The sequence below is a fragment of the Lucilia sericata genome, unplaced genomic scaffold (assembly GCF_015586225.1).
Source record: "Lucilia sericata isolate MDLA Ls3-8-SP2 unplaced genomic scaffold, ASM1558622v1 Contig001169F_arrow, whole genome shotgun sequence".
Taxonomy (NCBI): Eukaryota; Metazoa; Arthropoda; class Insecta; order Diptera; family Calliphoridae; genus Lucilia; species Lucilia sericata.
This window is the reverse complement of record NW_023995138.1, coordinates 135,340-153,544: the sequence shown is the minus strand read 5'-3', so window position 1 is coordinate 153,544 and position 18,205 is coordinate 135,340. Positions and strand designations below refer to the sequence as shown.

General features: G+C 34.4%; 3 protein-coding genes across 3 annotated transcripts in view; 1 reads left to right on the top strand and 2 right to left on the bottom strand.

Annotated features, from left to right (window-relative positions):
* The first annotated feature begins 173 nt into the window (after nucleotides 1-173).
* On the top strand, nucleotides 174-4,102 carry LOC119610357 (T-complex protein 1 subunit epsilon-like). Its single transcript, XM_037965525.1, has 4 exons — nucleotides 174-419; nucleotides 1,665-2,646; nucleotides 2,715-2,869; nucleotides 3,394-4,102. Exons 1-4 carry the CDS (start codon nucleotides 312-314, stop codon nucleotides 3,778-3,780), a joined length of 1,632 nt encoding a protein of 543 aa, XP_037821453.1. The 5' UTR covers nucleotides 174-311; the 3' UTR covers nucleotides 3,781-4,102.
* Nucleotides 4,093-5,457, bottom strand: LOC119610358 (endonuclease G, mitochondrial-like). The gene is made up of 2 exons (XM_037965526.1): nucleotides 5,201-5,457; nucleotides 4,093-5,137 (listed from the first exon to the last, which is right to left on the bottom strand). Exons 1-2 carry the CDS (start codon nucleotides 5,342-5,344, stop codon nucleotides 4,325-4,327), a joined length of 957 nt encoding a protein of 318 aa, XP_037821454.1. The 5' UTR covers nucleotides 5,345-5,457; the 3' UTR covers nucleotides 4,093-4,324.
* A 3,482-nt stretch (nucleotides 5,458-8,939) lies between these two features.
* LOC119610361 overlaps nucleotides 8,940-18,205 on the bottom strand; it is a 46,558-nt gene continuing 37,292 nt past the window's right edge. Inside the window, exons 6-12 of the mRNA XM_037965531.1 lie at nucleotides 15,174-16,394; nucleotides 14,764-15,108; nucleotides 14,375-14,692; nucleotides 14,167-14,317; nucleotides 13,893-14,098; nucleotides 13,633-13,819; nucleotides 8,940-9,569 (exon numbers count right to left, since the gene is read on the bottom strand). Coding sequence (XP_037821459.1) covers nucleotides 9,530-9,569; nucleotides 13,633-13,819; nucleotides 13,893-14,098; nucleotides 14,167-14,317; nucleotides 14,375-14,692; nucleotides 14,764-15,108; nucleotides 15,174-16,394 — 2,468 coding nt within the window. The 3' untranslated portion in view covers nucleotides 8,940-9,529. The remainder of the gene's footprint in view (nucleotides 9,570-13,632; nucleotides 13,820-13,892; nucleotides 14,099-14,166; nucleotides 14,318-14,374; nucleotides 14,693-14,763; nucleotides 15,109-15,173; nucleotides 16,395-18,205) is intronic.

Sequence of the window (18,205 nt, the reverse complement as noted above, 5' to 3'; positions counted from 1 at the left end):
TTTTCAATGTTGCCATATGTTTGAAATTTGTTTTACAGCCTTGCCATTACGAAAACATATGTTTTCACTCTCTTTTTTATTTTCGCATGTCACGAGAATTCTTTTTCTTTCTAGCTGTCATATTATTGTTGTTTCCTCTTTGCTTTGGCTTTTGACAATTCATCGGCCGGGTGTTTTCGTTAAATCTCTTTACATAGATTTTCGTACGGTCTGCAAATAGTAGCAAGAAAATTTGTTTTCCAGATTTGTAGATTGATTAAATAAATCCGAAGGAATCCGTGTGTGTTAAAGAAATAATTAAATAAAAAATTATGAGCGGTTTTCCGGGAACCTTTGCCTTTGATGAATATGGCAGACCTTTCATCATTTTACGGGATCAAGATCAACAAAAACGTATCACAGGCACAGATGCCATAAAGGTACAAAAGAATTTGCAAGAAAGCTAAAAAAATAAATTAAAAATTTCAATTAATATAAATAATTGAGAAAAAAGTGAAGTTTTAATATGGACTTGTAAAAATTGGTGGTAATTTTTATAAAATGTTAAAAAGCCGGTGTTAGATTTATAAAGGAAAATTCCAGATGTTCTAATGTAAAGACCGGGTGTTAAAGAAATGTGAATTATTGGTGTTAAAATTGTGTTAAATATATTATTTATTATTAAAATGATGTATTTGTTGCAAAAAATGTATGAAAAATATCCTTATGGTTTGGACTAATTAAGTTTTTTACCATGACGTCACGGTGGAAGACCAAATTCTGTTTTTTTCTTATTTGCTCTTTAAACAAAAGCGAAAAAATAATTTGAGGTTAAAGACGCTTTTTGTATGAGTCAGTCCCAAATTGTGCGAGTATGTGTTCATGCATTTCTTATTACAAATCATATGAGAAAGAAACATGCCGTAAAGACAAACAGACGAACAGATGGTGTTTTAAATGCGATTTAAGGGAGTGGGCAGTACTAAAGTTTTACAAAGCAATATATGTTAAGTTTTTGTTGTTGTAATAACAATTCCACTGTTGTCTGGAGTACTGTGTTGGAACAAAAAACTTATTGGCTTAAATAGCTGTCATTCAGTAGCCAATAATTGGCAGCAGGAATTGCAAATGAAGTTATAAAATTGTTCAAAATCGGCTTCATTAGTTAGTAAATCAGGTAACAGATTAATCAATCGACTGGTCAATAGATTAGTTTATCAGCTAGTCAAAAGACTAGTCCATAGGATAGTCAAAATATTGGTCTATTTGACTGGCCAGTCAATAGATTGTAGTATAGTCTAGTCAATAGACTGATCAATAGGTTAATAGGCTAGTCAATAGTCTGGTCTATAGGCTAGTCCATAGACTCGTATATAGGCTAGTTAATAGGCTGCTCATTAGGCTAGTCCATAGACTGGTCTATAGGCTAGTCCATAGACTAATCAATAGGCTAGTCCATAGACTAATCAATAGGTTTTAGAATGTGATACATAAACGACCAAGAAACCGTTATGTTTTGAGTAGCTTCGGAACCGAATGTTTCTAAAAAAAAAAATAAGTTTAGATTGAAACGTTTTGAAATAGCTTCTAGCTTAACATAACCCGCATTAGTTCAACTTCTAATTGGAATTTTTTAATTAATTATTTAACAACTTTTCAAATTTATTTTCTCTTTCTTTTCTCAGAGTCACATTTTGGCTGCTCGCCAAATTGCCTCCACCATTAAGACCTCTTTGGGTCCCAAGGGTTTGGATAAGATTATGGTTAGTCCTGATGGTGATGTTACCGTTACCAATGATGGTGCTACTATTATGAAACTCATGGATGTTGATCATGAAATTGGCAAATTAATGGTCCAGCTGTCACAATCACAAGATGATGAAATTGGTGATGGTACCACTGGTGTTGTAGTCTTGGCTGGAGCCTTGCTCGAACAAGCCGAGGGTCTCATCGATCGTGGCATCCATCCCATACGTATTGCTGATGGTTTTGAATTGGCTGCTCAGTGTGCCGTTAAGCAATTGGAAGCTATTGCTGAACCCTTCCCAATTGATCCTAACAATAAGGAACCTTTGATTCAAATTGCTATGACCACTTTGGGTTCAAAGATTGTCAATAAGTGTCATCGTCAAATGGCCGAGATGGCTGTAGATGCTGTCTTAAATGTAGCCGATATCGAAAAGAAAGATGTCAATTTTGAATTGATCAAGATCGAAACCAAAGTAGGCGGTCGTATGGAAGATTCTATGTTGGTTAAGGGTGTTGTTGTCGACAAGACCATGAGTCATGCTCAAATGCCCAAGACATTGCGTGATGTCAAATTGGCTATACTCACCTGTCCTTTTGAACCACCAAAGCCTAAGACCAAGCATAAGTTGGATGTTACCTCCGCTGAGGATTACAAGGCATTGCGTGAATATGAACAAGAGAAATTCATTGATATGGTCAAGAAGGTTAAAGATGCTGGTGCTACTTTAGCCATCTGCCAGTGGGGCTTTGATGATGAAGCCAATCACTTGTTGTTGCAACACGAATTGCCTGCTGTCCGTTGGGTAGGTGGTCCTGAAATTGAATTGATTGCCATTGCTACCGGTGGCAGAATTGTACCACGTTTCGAAGAATTGACTCCTGAGAAATTGGGTACTGCTGGTCTGGTTAGAGAAGTTTGTAAGTTGAGATTTTGTTGTTTTAAAAGAAAATTCTTATTTTAATTGATTTTTTGTTTGCTTTTCTAGCCTTTGGCACCTCTAAGGACAAGATGCTGGTCATCGAGGAATGCAAAAACTCTAAGGCTGTTACCATTTTCTTGCGCGGTGGCAATCAAATGATTGCTGCTGAGGCTAAACGTTCCATTCATGATGCTTTGTGTGTTGTTCGTTCTTTGGTTAAGGTAAGAAGTTAAAAATTAAAAAAAATAATTTAAGGAAAATTTCACTATTTTTATGTGAAACATTTTAGTTTTTTTGCGAAAATTTTAGTGAAAAGTTCTAGTGGAACTTTTTTGGTGAAAATTTTTTGTGAAATTTTTGGTGAAAAATTTTTGTGAAATTTTTTGGTGAAAAATTTTTGTGAAATTTTTTGGTGAAAAATTTTGGTGAAAATTTCAGTGATTTTTTTGTGAAACATTTTCACCATATTTTTTCACTAAAAAATTTCACCATATATTTTCACTAAAAAATTCACCAAATTTTTTCACAAAACAATTTAACAAATAAAAATAATTCACTAAATTTTTTCACTGAAATTCACCAATTTTTTTCACTAAAAATATTTCACCAAAAAAATCAAGAAAATTTCATTAAATATTTTTACTAACAAAATTTCACTTCAAATTTTCACAAAAAAATTTTACCAAAAAATTTTAAAATTTTTTTCACTAAAATATTCAATATTTTTTCTTTTTTTTCCTTTTAGGATTCCCGCATCGTTTATGGTGGTGGTGCTGCTGAAATCAGCTGCTCTTTGGCCGTTGCCAAGGAAGCCGATCAACTCTCCACTTTGGAACAATATGCCTTCCGTTCCTTCTCCGTTGCCTTGGAAAACATCCCCTTGGCTTTGGCCGAAAACAGTGGTTTACATCCCATTGAAACTTTGTCTGAATTGAAGGCTCGTCAAGTAGCTGAAAACTGTCCCAGCCTAGGTGTTGACTGTATGTTGACCGGAGATTCTAACATGAAGAACCACAATGTTGTTGAATCTCTCAATTCCAAGAAACAACAGATCTTGTTGGCCACTCAATTGGTTAAGATGATTTTGAAAATTGATGATGTACGTTCCAAGAATCAAGGTGGTGATTATTAAGGATTTCCACCGTTTTGTTTGAAGTACATTACAACTTTTATTAATTTTAATTTCATCTATACAAAAAAAAAAAAAAATACATTAACCAGCTTTAGGTTGCACTAATTTGTTCAAGTTTCCTCCTTTCATTCATACTTTACTTTCTACTTATTTTTTTCCTCTTTTTTTTGTTTATTACACCATCATTTAACAATATTAAAAGAAAAACTGTATTATTTGTTTGTTCTCTCGAGGGTTGGTTTTTCGCAAGAGAACCCGTCCTTAGAGTTTAAAATAAAAAATTGAAAAACAACATCAAATAAAATTTGTTTTAAAAACATGATTTCGTATATTTATACATTAAAAATTAATTAAAATGCTTAATTCATAAAAATAATAATAAAAAAAACTATCAAAACAATTTATAACTTTTGTTGTTTATTTAAAAAAATTTTACTAGATTGCACTTTAGAGGTTAGAAATAAAATAAATTTTAAAAATTAAAACAAATTGTTGTTGCCGTTATTCTTTGCAACAGGAGAGGTATTAGGAACTTTTAGAAAACTTAAACCTTTTTGCCATTAATCTTGGTCAATTGTTTCTTATTGATTTTATCGAAAAACAGTAAGCCGGCTGCTCGTTCAATCGATTCTGGTGGCACTTGGAATACTTGCAAGGGGGTTTCATCACTTATAACCTGATTGGGCATAACATAAGCCTCCATTTCTAAACGATTATCCGCAGTCTCACCCACTATCACCTTATAGAAGTGGGTAGGCACAGCTACATTGTTATTGCCTATGACCTGATATTTAACATACTTTTTGCCATCATCTTCTTGTTTGGGCAAATACAAGGGACCGGTACAGACATAAACATTGCTATAGGTTTGTGTCAATTTACGCACATAACTTTCCAAACGTTCCCAAGAGTCACGATTGAAACCTTGACCCACCTGAGGAGCCATATTGGTCAAATAGAAAGTGTCATCACAATGTTTTTGATGTCTTTTATGATTGCCGGCCGCCGCCATATGGCCACGATCAAAACCAGAGCGACGATAATCGGAATTTTGTGACTGGAAGTAGGGATGTATACTTTCGTCTGGTTTAAAGTCACATTTGGCTCTGTCAACAGCCTCATTTTTGGCTATAGACTCGGCGGTGAGATGTTCAAATACCCAGGAGGGCACACGATTACGGCGATCATAACTTAACACATAATCCGAATAAGAACGCACTGAATCCAAACTAGGGAAACCATATTTCATGATTTGTGAAACACGCGAGGGAGTAGCAGTTAAATTGACGTCCTCAGCTGGAGCTGGTACCGCAGCTGAAACACTGGCAAATAAGGGAAAGCCGGGTTTTTGGGCATGCTGTAAAATATATTAATTCTTAATAATACAATTCACCAAATTCCTTTAAAATCTCTAATTAACCTTATGCAAGAGTTCCATTTGTTGCTGTTCATAGAGTGGAAGTTTTTGTAAGATTTTCTGTCTTTCCGTATAGCCACCATAGTAATAGGAACCTAAACCAGCAGCGCTGACTGTTAAAGCTGTGGTTATAAACTTTCTATACATTTTAATTGACAATTTAACTTAACAAATTCAAAAAAGAAACAAAATGAAATTCCCCCAAAAAATTACTTAGGCTGTTTACTTTTTTTTATAATCAATGTGAATGAATTTCTAGAAAATCATTCACAATAGACTTATTAAACAGCTGTTATGAGTTTGTCAAAAATGCAACTCCGAAATTTCAGCAAATTTTTCCGAGTCTGAGCAAAAATCCGTTTTTTTTATATGAACTAAGCTTCGAACTTAAGGGTGGGGTATCACAGCAAAATTTACCAGGTGAGGAGTATACTTGTTTGTGTGTCGAACTCAGCAATATTTTCCGGACTCAGCAAAAATTCACAATTTTTGAAGTCCTTGTGATTGATTAAAAATTACTAATTTCAAAATTAAAAAGGAAATAAAAAGTCAATGCTGTTAAATAGCAGGAAATGAAAACTCAAAATGGAACAATTTGAAATTGATCGATTTGACTACGATCGAACAATGTTTTATTATTGATTTTAAACAAGAGCTCACATTCTAATTCTAGTTCAGTTCTAGTTCAGTTTTAGTTCAGTTCTAGTTCAGTTCTAGTTCAGTTCTAGTTCAGTTCTAGTTCAGTTCTAGTTCAGTTCTAGTTCAGTTCTAGTTCAGTTCTAGTTCTAGTCAGTTCTAGTTCAGTTCTAGTTCAGTTCTAGTGCAGTTCTAGTTCAGTTCTAGTTCAGTTCTAGTTCAGTTCTAGTTCAGTTCTAGTTCAGTTCTAGTTCAGTTCTAGTTCAGTTCTAGTTCAGTTCTAGTTCAGTTCTAGTTCAGTTCTAGTTCAGTTCTAGTTCAGTTCTAGTTCAGTTCTAGTTCAGTTCTAGTTCAGTTCTAGTTCAGTTCTAGTTCAGTTCTAGTTCAGTTCTAGTTCAGTTCTAGTTAAGTTCTAGTTCAGTTCTAGTTAAGTTCTAGTTCAGTTCTAGTTCAGTTCTAGTTCAGTTCTAGTTCAGTTCTAGTTCAGTTCTAGTGCAGTTCTAGTTCAGTTCTAGTTCAGTTCTAGTTCAGTTCTAGTTAAGTTCTAGTTCAGTTCTAGTTCAGTTCTAGTTCAGTTCTAGTTAAGTTCTAGTTCAGTTCTAGTTCAGTTCTAGTTAAGTTCTAGTTCAGTTCTAGTTCAGTTCTAGTTCAGTTCTAGTTCAGTTCTAGTTCAGTTCTAGTGCAGTTCTAGTTCAGTTCTAGTTCAGTTCTAGTTCAGTTCTAGTTCAGTTCTAGTTCAGTTCTAGTTCAGTTCTAGTTCAGTTCTAGTTCAGTTCTAGTTCAGTTCTAGTTCAGTTCTAGTTCAGTTCTAGTTCAGTTCTAGTTCAGTTCTAGTTCAGTTCTAGTTAAGTTCTAGTTCAGTTCTAGTTCAGTTCTAGTTCAGTTCTAGTTCAGTTCTAGTTCAGTTCTAGTTCAGTTCTAGTTCAGTTCTAGTTCAGTTCTAGTTCAGTGTAGTTCAGTTCTAGTTCAGTTCTAGTTCGTCTAGTTCAGTTCTAGTTCAGTTCTAGTTCAGTTCTAGTTCAGTTCTAGTTCAGTTCTAGTTCAGTTCTAGTTCAGTTCTAGTTCAGTTCTAGTTCAGTTCTAGTTCAGTTCTAGTTCAGTTCTAGTTCTAGTTCAGTTCTAGTTCAGTTCTAGTTCAGTTCTAGTTCAGTTCTAGTTCAGTTCTAGTTCAGTTCTAGTTCAGTTCTAGTTCAGTTCTAGTTCAGTTCTAGTTCAGTTCTAGTTCAGTTCTAGTTCAGTTCTAGTTCAGTTCTAGTTCAGTTCTAGTTCAGTTCTAGTTCAGTTCTAGTTCAGTTCTAGTTCAGTTCTAGTTCAGTTCTAGTTCAGTTCTAGTTCAGTTCTAGTTCAGTTCTAGTTCAGTTCTAGTTCAGTTCTAGTTCAGTTCTAGTTCAGTTCTAGTTCAGTTCTAGTTCAGTTCTAGTTCAGTTCTAGTTCAGTTCTAGTTCAGTTCTAGTTCAGTTCTAGTTCAGTTCTAGTTCAGTTCTAGTTCAGTTCTAGTTCAGTTCTAGTTCAGTTCTAGTTCAGTTCTAGTTCAGTTCTAGTTCAGTTCTAGTTCAGTTCTAGTTCAGTTCTAGTTCAGTTCTAGTTCAGTTCTAGTTCAGTTCTAGTTCAGTTCTAGTTCAGTCTAGTTCAGTTCTAGTTCAGTTCTAGTTCAGTTCTAGTTCAGTTCTAGTTCAGTTCTAGTTCAGTTCTAGTTCAGTTCTAGTTCAGTTCTAGTTCAGTTCTAGTTCAGTTCTAGTTCAGTTCTAGTTCAGTTCTAGTTCAGTTCTAGTTCAGTTCTAGTTCAGTTCTAGTTCAGTTCTAGTTCAGTTCTAGTTCAGTTCTAGTTCAGTTCTAGTTCAGTTCTAGTTCAGTTCTAGTTCAGTTCTAGTTCAGTTCTAGTTCAGTTCTAGTTCAGTTCTAGTTCAGTTCTAGTTCAGTTCTAGTTCAGTTCTAGTTCAGTTCTAGTTCAGTTCTAGTTCAGTTCTAGTTCAGTTCTAGTTCAGTTATTGTTCAGTTATAGTTCAGTTCTAGTTTAGTTCTAGTTCAGTTCTTGTTCAGTTCTAGTTCAGTGCAGTGCAGTTCAGTTTAGTTCAGTTCTAGTTCAGTTCTAGTTCAGTTCTAGTTCAGTTCTAGTTCAGTTCTAGTTCAGTTCTAGTTCATATCTAGTTCATATCAAGTTCATATCTAGTTCATATCTAGTTCATATCTAGTTTATATCTAGTTCATATCTAATTCCTATTTGGCCAAAAAAAATTCATCTATATCTTTTTAACAAATGCTTTTGCAATATGCATCTTCTGTTTGACAACTTTTCCCATTAACATCCTAATTCATAAAAATCCCTTTATTTAGTAATTTCCCACTGGCCCATTTCCCATTTCCTCTACCATAAATATTTCCTTAATTCATTTCAGTTCACACTCGGCCGCTACTAAAACAACACGTCCTAATCCGTCATTCGTTTCGAAATTATTAATAAAATTTAGTGAAAGTGGTTGAATTTGTATAAAAGTTATAAAATAACATGTGTTTAAAAGTAATTTAATAAAATTATTAGATAAAAATCATAAAAAATCTAAATTATCATTAAAATAATTCGACAAAACAAAATATTCTTCAAGAAAAAATGTGTATACGCAAAAGTGTTTTCTAATTGTTATTGTATTTGGTGACGCTTAAAAGTTGTTGTTGTTTTTCTTTTTGTCTATTCAAAAGCCCTTTGCGCATTGGTATGTGTGATAGTTGGTTGGGTGGAAGGGCAAAGTGTTTTAATATAAATATGTCAATTGTTAATATGTTGTTGTTGGTTAAAGCTTTTGCATCATATTAAAAAGGAAGAGTATCTAATTCTCCTGTAAAAAAAGGTTAATGCGCAGCAGAGTTGCCATTTAATAAAATAGGATAAATAACACGGTAAACGGTGCGATAACGGTTTAAATAAGAAAATAAAATAAAAATTATATGGAATGTAATCATTTAAAATCTGTTTAGTTCAGTTCTACTTCAATTTCACACAGGTTAGTGACCAATTCTTTAAAAGTTCAAACTAATTAAAAAATTTACAAATATTCCAATATTTTTACATATCTTTTATTACTCGTTTAATCATTACATTATTGCCATTTTTATTATTTTATTTATATGAATTATTTTCTTTTTATTTAACTTAATTTAAAGTTAGCTTTAATTAGTAAATACAAAATATTTTTAAGAAAACAAGTTTTCTCCCTTAAATTTCTTCTTTTTGTTGAAACCAAACCAATTAAAATCTCTTTATGTTTATTTTTTTTAAGTTTTCGATTTTTTCTTTCTTTTGTTTTTTAATCACAATTCTGTTAGAGCCTACACAAAAAACAGTACAACTTACTTATTACAGCTTATTCTTTAAAATATACTATTTTTATAAAAAAAAATTAAAAGTTACAAATTATATAAATCTTGCTCTAGCATGTTTCCTTATTACAATCGACAAAATTACTAAATTCCGTTGAATTCGGTGGTCCTTCACTATACAAATAGGTAACGGGCCACAGACGGGCGGCAGTGAAATCACTTAAACTTTGTAAACCTCCTGGTCGTGGAGGTTTTTGGTATTCATCGGAGTTTGAGGCTGATGTAAAACTATCTGCAGGTTTACGTTTGTCTAAGGGTTTCAGAGGTTTTACACTGAGTCCAGAATGGGTGAGGGTGTGATTTCCAGGCTAATAACGATCGCTACATTTGCCCATTGATTCGGGTTTCATCGCCTACGAAGTCACAGTTGGAAGATTTAAAAAAGGGGAGTAAAAGAGTTTTTGGGTGCTTAACTAAGAAGTCAAATCTATGGTATAGTCTATAGTCTAGTCTTATAGTCTTTTATTCTAGTCTAAGCTATCTATATCTATCATAGAGTCAAGTCTAGTCATCTATTCAGTCTATATCGCTACGCTAGCCTATAGCTAGTCATGGTCTAGAGCTAGTCTATAGTCTAGTCTATAAGTCTAAGTCTATAGTCGAGTAAGTCTAGTCTAAGCTAGTCTTATTGGGTCTGTTCTAATAGTCTAAGTCTAGCTTAAATCATGGTATAGTCTATATCTAGTCTATAGTCTATATCTAGTCTATAGTCTAGTCTATAGTCTAGTCTATAGTCTAGTCTATAGTCTAGTCTATAGTCTAGTCTATAGTCGTCTATAGTCTAGTCTATAGTCTAGTCTATAGTCTAGTCTATAGTCTAGTTTAGTCTAGTCTATAGTCTAGTCTATAGTCTAGTCTATAGTCTAGTCTATAGTCTAGTCTATAGTCTAGTCTATAGTCTAGTCTATAGTCTAGTCTATAGTCTAGTCTATAGTCTAGTCTATAGTCTAGTCTATAGTCTAGTCTATAGTCTAGTCTATAGTCTAGTCTATAGTCTAGTCATAGTCTAGTCTATAGTCTAGTCTATAGTCTAGTCTATAGTCTAGTCTATAGTCTAGTCTATAGTCTAGTCTATAGTCTAGTCTATAGTCTAGTCTATAGTCTAGTCTATAGTCTAGTCTATAGTCTAGTCTATAGTCTAGTCTATAGTCTAGTCTATAGTCTAGTCTATAGTCTAGTCTATAGTCTAGTCTATAGTCTAGTCTATAGTTCTAGTCTAGTCCTAGTCTATAGTCTAGTCTATAGTCTAGTCTATAGTCTAGTCTATAGTCTAGTCTATAGTCTAGTCTATAGTCTAGTTTATAGTCTAGTCTATTAGTCTAGTCTATAGTCTAGTCTATAGTTAGTCTATAGTCTAGTCTATAGTCTAGTCTATAGTCTAGTCTAGTAGTCTAAGTCTTATAGTCTAGTCTATAGTCGTAGTCTATAGTCTAGTCTATAGTCTAGTCTATAGTCTAGTCTATAGTCTAGTCTATAGTCTAGTCTATAGTCTAGTCTATAGTCTAGTCTATAGTCTAGTCTATAGTCTAGTCTATAGTCTTAGTCTATAGTCTAGTCTATAGTCTAGTCTATAGTCTAGTCTATAGTCTAGTCTATAGTCTAGTCTATAGTCTAGTCTATAGTCTAGTCTATAGTCTAGTCTCTAGTCTAGTCTATAGTCTAGTTCTAGTTAGTCTATGTCTACGTCTATAGTCTAGTCTATAGTCTAGTCTATAGTCTAGTCTATAGTCTAGTCTATAGTCTAGTCTATAGTCTAGTCTATAGTCTAGTCTATAGTCTAGTCTATTAGTCTAGTCTTAGTCTAGCTATAGTCTAGTCTATAGTCTAGTCTATAGTCTAGTCTATAGTCTAGTCTATAGTCTAGTCTATAGTCTAGTCTATAGTCTAGTCTATAGTCTAGTCTATAGCTAGTCTATAGTCTAGTCTTAGTCTAGTCTATTAGTCTGTCTATAGTCTAGTCTATAGTCTAGTCTATAGTCTAGTCTAGTCAGTCTATCTATAGTCCTAGTCTATAGGTCTAGTCTACCTAGTCTAGTCTATAGTCTAGTCTATAGTCTAGTCTATAGTCTAGTCTATAGTCTAGTCTATAGTTCTAGTCTATAGTCCTAGTCTATAGTCTAGTCTATAGTCTAGTCTATAGCTAGTCTATAGTCTAGTCTATAGTCTAGTCTATAGTCTGTCTATAGTCTAGTCTATAGTCTAGTCTAGTCCTAGCTCTATAGTCTAGTCTATAGTCTAGTCTATAGTCTAGTCTATAGTCTAGTCTATAGTCTAGTCTATAGTCTAGTCTATAGTCTAGTCTATAGTCTAGTCTATAGTCTAGTCTATAGTCTAGTCTATAGTCTAGTCTATAGTCTAGTCTATAGTCTAGTCTATAGTCTAGTATAGTCTTCTATAGTCTAGTCTATAGTCTAGTCTATAGTCTAGTAGTCTAGTCTATAGTCTAGTCTATAGTCTAGTCTATAGTCTAGTCTATAGTCTAGTCTATAGTCTAGTCTATAGTCTAGTCTATAGTCTGGTCTATAGTCTAGTCTATAGTCTAGTCTATAGTCTAGTCTATAGTCTAGTCTATAGTCTAGTCTATAGTCTAGTCTATAGTCTAGTCTATAGTCTAGTCTATAGTCTAGTCTATAGTCTAGTCTATAGTCTAGTCTAGTCTAGTCTAGTCTAGTCTATAGTCTAGTCTATAGTCTAGTCTATAGTCTAGTCTATAGTCTAGTCTATAGTCTAGTCTATAGTCTAGTCTATAGTCTAGTCTATAGTCTAGTCTATAGTCTAGTCTATAGTCTAGTCTATAGTCTAGTCTATAGTCTAGTCTATAGTCTAGTCTATAGTCTAGTCTATAGTCTAGTCTATAGTCTAGTCTATAGTCTAGTCTATAGTCTAGTATAGTCTAGTCTATAGTCTAGTCTATAGTCTAGTCTATAGTCTAGTCTATAGTCTAGTCTATAGTCTAGTCTATAGTCTAGTCTATAGTCTAGTCTATAGTCTAGTCTATAGTCTAGTCTATAGTCTAGTCTATAGTCTAGTCTATAGTCTAGTCTATAGTCTAGTCTATAGTCTAGTCTATAGTCTAGTCTATAGTCTAGTCTATAGTCTAGTCTATAGTCTAGTCTATAGTCTAGTCTATAGTCTAGTCTATAGTCTAGTCTATAGTCTAGTCTCTAGTCTATAGTCTAGTCTATAGTCTAGTCTATAGTCTAGTCTATAGTCTAGTCTATAGTCTAGTCTATAGTCTAGTCTATAGTCTAGATAGTCTAGTCTATAGTCTAGTCTATAGTCTAGTCTATAGTCTAGTCTATAGTCTAGTCTATAGTCTAGTCTATAGTCTAGTCTATAGTCTAGTCTATAGTCTAGTCTATAGTCTAGTCTATAGTCTAGTCTATAGTCTAGTCTATAGTCTAGTCTATAGTCTAGTCTATAGTATCTAGTCTATAGTCTAGTCTAGTCAGTCTATCTATAGTCTAGTCTATAGTCTAGTCTATAGTCTAGTCTAGTCTATGTTCTATAGTCTATAGTCTAGTCTATAGTTTAGTCATAGTCTAGTCTATATTTAGTCTATAGTATAGTCTATAGTCTTAGTCTATAGTCTAGTCTATAGGTCTAGTCTATAGTCTAGTCTATAGTCTAGTCTATAGGTCTAGTCTTCTAGTCTAGTCTATAGTCTAGTCTATAGTCTAGTCTATAGTTCTAGTCTATAGTCTAGTCTATAAGTCTAGTCTATAGTCTAGTCTATAGTCTAGTCTATAGTCTAGTTCTATAGTCTTAGTTCTATAGTCTAGTCTCTAGTCTAGTCTATCGTCTAGTCTATTTCTAGTCTATAGTCTAGTCTATAGGTCTAGTCTATAGTTCTAGTCTATAGTCTAGTCTATAGTCTAGTCTATAGTCTAGTCTATAGTCTAGGTCTATAGTCTAGTCTATAGTTCTAGTCTATAGTCTAGTCTATAGTCTAGTCTATAGTCTAGTCTATAGTCTAGGTCTATAGTCTAGTCTATAGTCTAGTCTATAGTTCTAGTCTTAAGTCTAATTCTATAGTCTAGTCTATAGCTCTAGTCTATAGTCTAGTCTATCTAGTCTAGTCTATAGTCTAGTCTATAGTCTAGTCTATAGTAGTCTAGTCTATAGTCTAGTCTATAGTCTAGTCCATAGTCTAGTCTATAGTCTAGTCCATAGTCTAGTCTATAGTCTAGTCTATAGTCTAGTCTATAGTCTAGTCTATAGTCTAGTCTATAGTTTAGTCTATAGTCTAGTCTATAGCCTAGTCTATAGTCTAGTCTATAGTCTAGTCTATAGTCTAGTCTATAGCCTAGTCTATAGTCTAGTCTATAGTCTAGTCTATAGTCTAGTCTATAGTCTAGTCGATAGCCTAGTCTATAGTCTAGTCTATAGTTTACTCTATAGTCTGGTCTATAGTCTAATATACTCACCAGGGATAATCGAAACCTTGAGAATAACCACAAGGATGATCCACTTTACAACAATAGTCCCAAGAGCCAATTTCACCACCCTCTATCTCACACGAATAGAAACCCGTAATTAGGTTCTTTTCACAGGGACTGCTGCGGCGACAAGGTTTACCCGAAACAGAATAATGGCGCCAGGCAACATCTCCTAATCGTAGAAAAAAGAATATTAAAAACAAAACTTAACCAAAACCACTTAAAAACTAAAGCAAATCAATTACCCGGTTCTCTAAATATATCCATGCGGCGATTATTATTAACCCTTGAACCACCTATAGTATTAACCTTATCCCGACATGTATAATCAAATGGATTCCAAGCAAAAAGCCAATAGTCTCTATCATCGGTATGAGTATAATGTACATTTAATTTCAATTCGGTTTGATCACAATCAGACATTTCACAATTGAAAGTGGTTTTGCGGGAACTGAGGATACAATTAAAGAAAAATTAAGAAAAAACGGATTAACTTTCTATATAGTCTTCATTCCTTACCCATAACTAAAGGCATAACATTTGAAAGCTGTAGTTTCCCTAAGACGTATACATTCTTTCTTACACTCCAGTTCCGAGGGCACGGTTATTACCTTTTTAATGGCCAATGGCAAAAGTTTGGCGGGAGAGCCATAACCCAAATAACAAACGGCTAAAAATTTAGAATTTTATTTTTAATAGTCCATAGAATTGGAAATATTCCTCTTACATTTTTTATGTTTTTCATCCACTATGGGTTGAATCTCACAGCCATGACCATAACTGGCTCTTTCAAAGATATCAAAGGTATTATCTAAAACCAAATGTCTCTCCTTGTCCATGTCTCGGACAGGCCAATCACTCAATTGACAATTGTCTATAACACTGGCATGCCGTTGTTGACCATAACGGAAGGCAAAAGCTCGACAAGTAAATTTAGTCGATTTAATACACTCCATTTCACATTCTCCCACTGATCGGACGGTCAAAGAGTCTCGTACAATAGATTTATAAAATCTGGTGGCATCAATGGCACGGAAAAAACACTCTGTGTATTGGAAAAGATATCGTATTAGGTAAAAAATTCCTTTTAATTTTTCCCAACTCCTACAAACTTACGAGTACTTCTGGGATCTGCCAAAGCTGTGGTACTACCTCCTACCCTAGCAGGACCATCACTGCGTGAAGGTTTTCTGCAAACATTTAAATCATCTGACATAGAGTAAATATCATAATCCCGATCTGGTTCTATATCCACATAATAATCCAAACGATTGATGGGACGATCACACAGCATACAGTTGTCACGACTACCCGAAGAATAGCGATAGCTATAGGTGTGGCAGATAAAAGCATCCTGGCCTGAACACAAACGCTCACACTCTGTTAGGGAGGGAGTGGAATACATGTGTTTGACAATCTTTTTGTGCAGACGAAAACCTTCCGAAGTTTTGGCCGAACATTCTTGAAAATGAATCATAACATTAGCTTTAGTTTGAAAAAAATTAAATTTGTTTAAATATTTATACCATCTGGTCCGGGTCTGCGGGTCCATTGATGACGATAATCATGACGATCACGGAAACCATCATACTTTCCATAGGAACCATAACTTGAACCGGAATAGGGTATAACAGCATTACTTTCGTGAGGAGGTTCTCCTCTTGGGGGAGGACCCAAATTGGAATAATCAAAATGCACTGGATCTTTGGGTTTATAATGACTATCGGTTAAACCCCAATAAGCGGTTTGTTTATTATGACTGCCGCCATAGGAACCACCATAAGAACCCCATTCATTGTCGGTGCCTATCAAATAGGGCACAAATTTTCCACTATTCTTTTTGTAGGGTGTTGGAGGCGGATGATCTCTGTCCAAATAGTTGTGAGAGGGTGGCGGAGGTGGTCCTGGACGATAAGAATCCGAACCACTATAGGGTGTATATTCTGGACCAGGACGATAAGGTGGACGATAACGATCATTTTTAGAACTATCATAACCAGAACTACTGGGTATACTTTCCCATCTGGAAGGATGACTGGGCCGATAACGATCACCATGTGAGACATCATAACGATCGATGGGTTCCAAAGCTGAGCCACTGCTGCCATAACTACTAGGAGGAGAATGTTCATAATAACTGGAGCTATGAGAGGAGAACTCATGAGAACTACTATGATGTTCATGCGAGTAGGGAGGTCTGCCATGCGATTCATATGATGAAGATGGTGGTGGTGGCCCTGAAGGACCCGAGGGATAATGTTCTAAAGAAGAACTGCTAGGTCTACCATAATAACCACTGCCACTACTACTGGGCGGTGAAGCTATATAAGGATAACGTTCATCTCTATAAGGTTTTTCACTCCAACCCTGACTGGGCTTATTGTAATGAGGCGGGGGAGGCGGTGGTAGTGGCAATTTAGTGCTGCATTCTTTACACATATTATACCTGCAACTAGGCGGGGCATTACGATCCCTCTCATAGTAATCATAATCTGGATGTCTTAACAGATTTGAGTCTCTTCTATTGGGACTGGAGTATAAATCAATTTGGGCCAAAGGTATTTCTATCAGTTCACAATCACCCTGACCATGACCCGAAGGATCTAGACGATAATTGAAACCTTCACAGGTAAAACGTTTTTCACGACCACATTCGCGCATACACTCCTCAACGCGTTCGCACGCTATGGTTCGTCGCACCCAATGAGGGGCAACACGTTTGCCAGCCAACACTCGCCGAAAGCAAGCTTTTGCCAAAAACATAAAAGAATAAAACAAAAAATAGCAAATATAAACAAATTTTATAACTTTAAATAATTAAGATTTTATCATCACTATATCATTAATTATACACGCATACAAGCTGTAGTGTGGAGTGTCTTACAAGTGCCCAATTTTCAGGTCTTTTAGTTAGTTTTAAGTACGTATTAATTGTTGATTTATTTTAATGTGTTTTTTATGGAAATCAAAAACGCTTTGTTTTGTTTTAATTTGAAAATAATTTACTTAAAAGAAAATTTTAGATTTTTCTTTTTAAGGTTAAAGGTTCAAGGTTTCTTTTTGTGTTGTTGTTGATGAGTTGTTTTGGCGCGCTTAAAGATTGATTAGATGTGATAAAATTACTCAATTGTAAAAAAGTTATTTAAATTTTGCAAAATTTTTGGGAGTTTATGCACTACTTTGGTTTAATATTACAACTTTATTTCGTTTAATTAAATATTTAATTAAACTTAATTAAAACTTGGTCGATCCATAAATGTTCGCTTTTAATGATATTTTATTCAAATAATTACTCAACTAGCCTTTAAATAGAACTACAGCCCCGGATCTGATTGTTAATTTTTGGTCTAAAACTTGTTGGTTATTTGAAAGTCCAACTATAGCTTTTACTTTAATAGAAGTACCTTAAAAAATGGAACCAGTAAGTAGTATCGTGATTATATTTGAAATGATCTTGTTTAGAACTGTCATAATTATTCTCCGCTTTATGTGGATGAGTGGTCTCTAACGATCTACATCATAACGATCTATGAGTTCCAAAGCTGGGAGGAAAAACATTCATATTAAATGGAGGCATCTGAGTAGAATTCATAAGAATCACAGTGACATGTTATTCATATGATGATGCTCTCGAAGGACCTGAAGGATTTCTCTAAATTATTTGGTGGATCGTGTTAAGCATGGAGAACATATTTAGAACTGTTATAATCACAACTACTAAGTTTATACCTATCTCTATAAGACTAAACGTTACAATCAATGGTTTTTAGAGCTAATCTACTGCTGCCATAATTATTCATAAACGCCCCAATCGCAAAAAAAAGTGAAATTTTTGGTCCCATAAAATGTTCATCTCCGGCGAATGGTATATGATATTGCGTTGTTCTTGTGAACTTTTCGTTCACGACTGTGACAAATAGTAGATGACACGTGAGGAGAATTCATAGGGACCCTAATAATAATAGAATGCAAAACATAAGATGGAAATGGTTGTGAACCTGTAGGAGGCTATGTTAAATGTACTAAAGAGGTCCATCTTGGTCTGGCGTGATTATGTCTATAGCTGGATGGTGAGAGTATATAACAATAATGAGAATAGTTTGACGTTATGAGTTGATATTTCGTGTATAGAATGGTTCTAGAACCAGTTCTTTATCTTCAAACATTGAAGATAACCCCCTCCTGAAGTTTTATTTGGAAATAGTTCTAGTTTTCGCTTTAATAATCTGGTGGTCTTCATTGGACAATAAATTTATAATATAATACCACAACAGTGAGTTCAGCATACATTGATATATGTGGGGTCATAGGCACTACATCGAAACGTTTGTAAGATATGAGGCGGTAATCGCAACCGAGCGATTCTAAAAGTATAAGTTTGCCATTTCTGAAATATAATATTCCGACTCTATAAAATATGTACATATATTTGTTGAAAACATTTTTCTGAAGACCCCAGGCTTTTGCGAAGTTTTCAGCTAAATCGGTCCATACATTACGGAGATAAGGGCAAATTTCCAAAACAACCCTTGAAAATATTGTCAAAAAATACGAATAG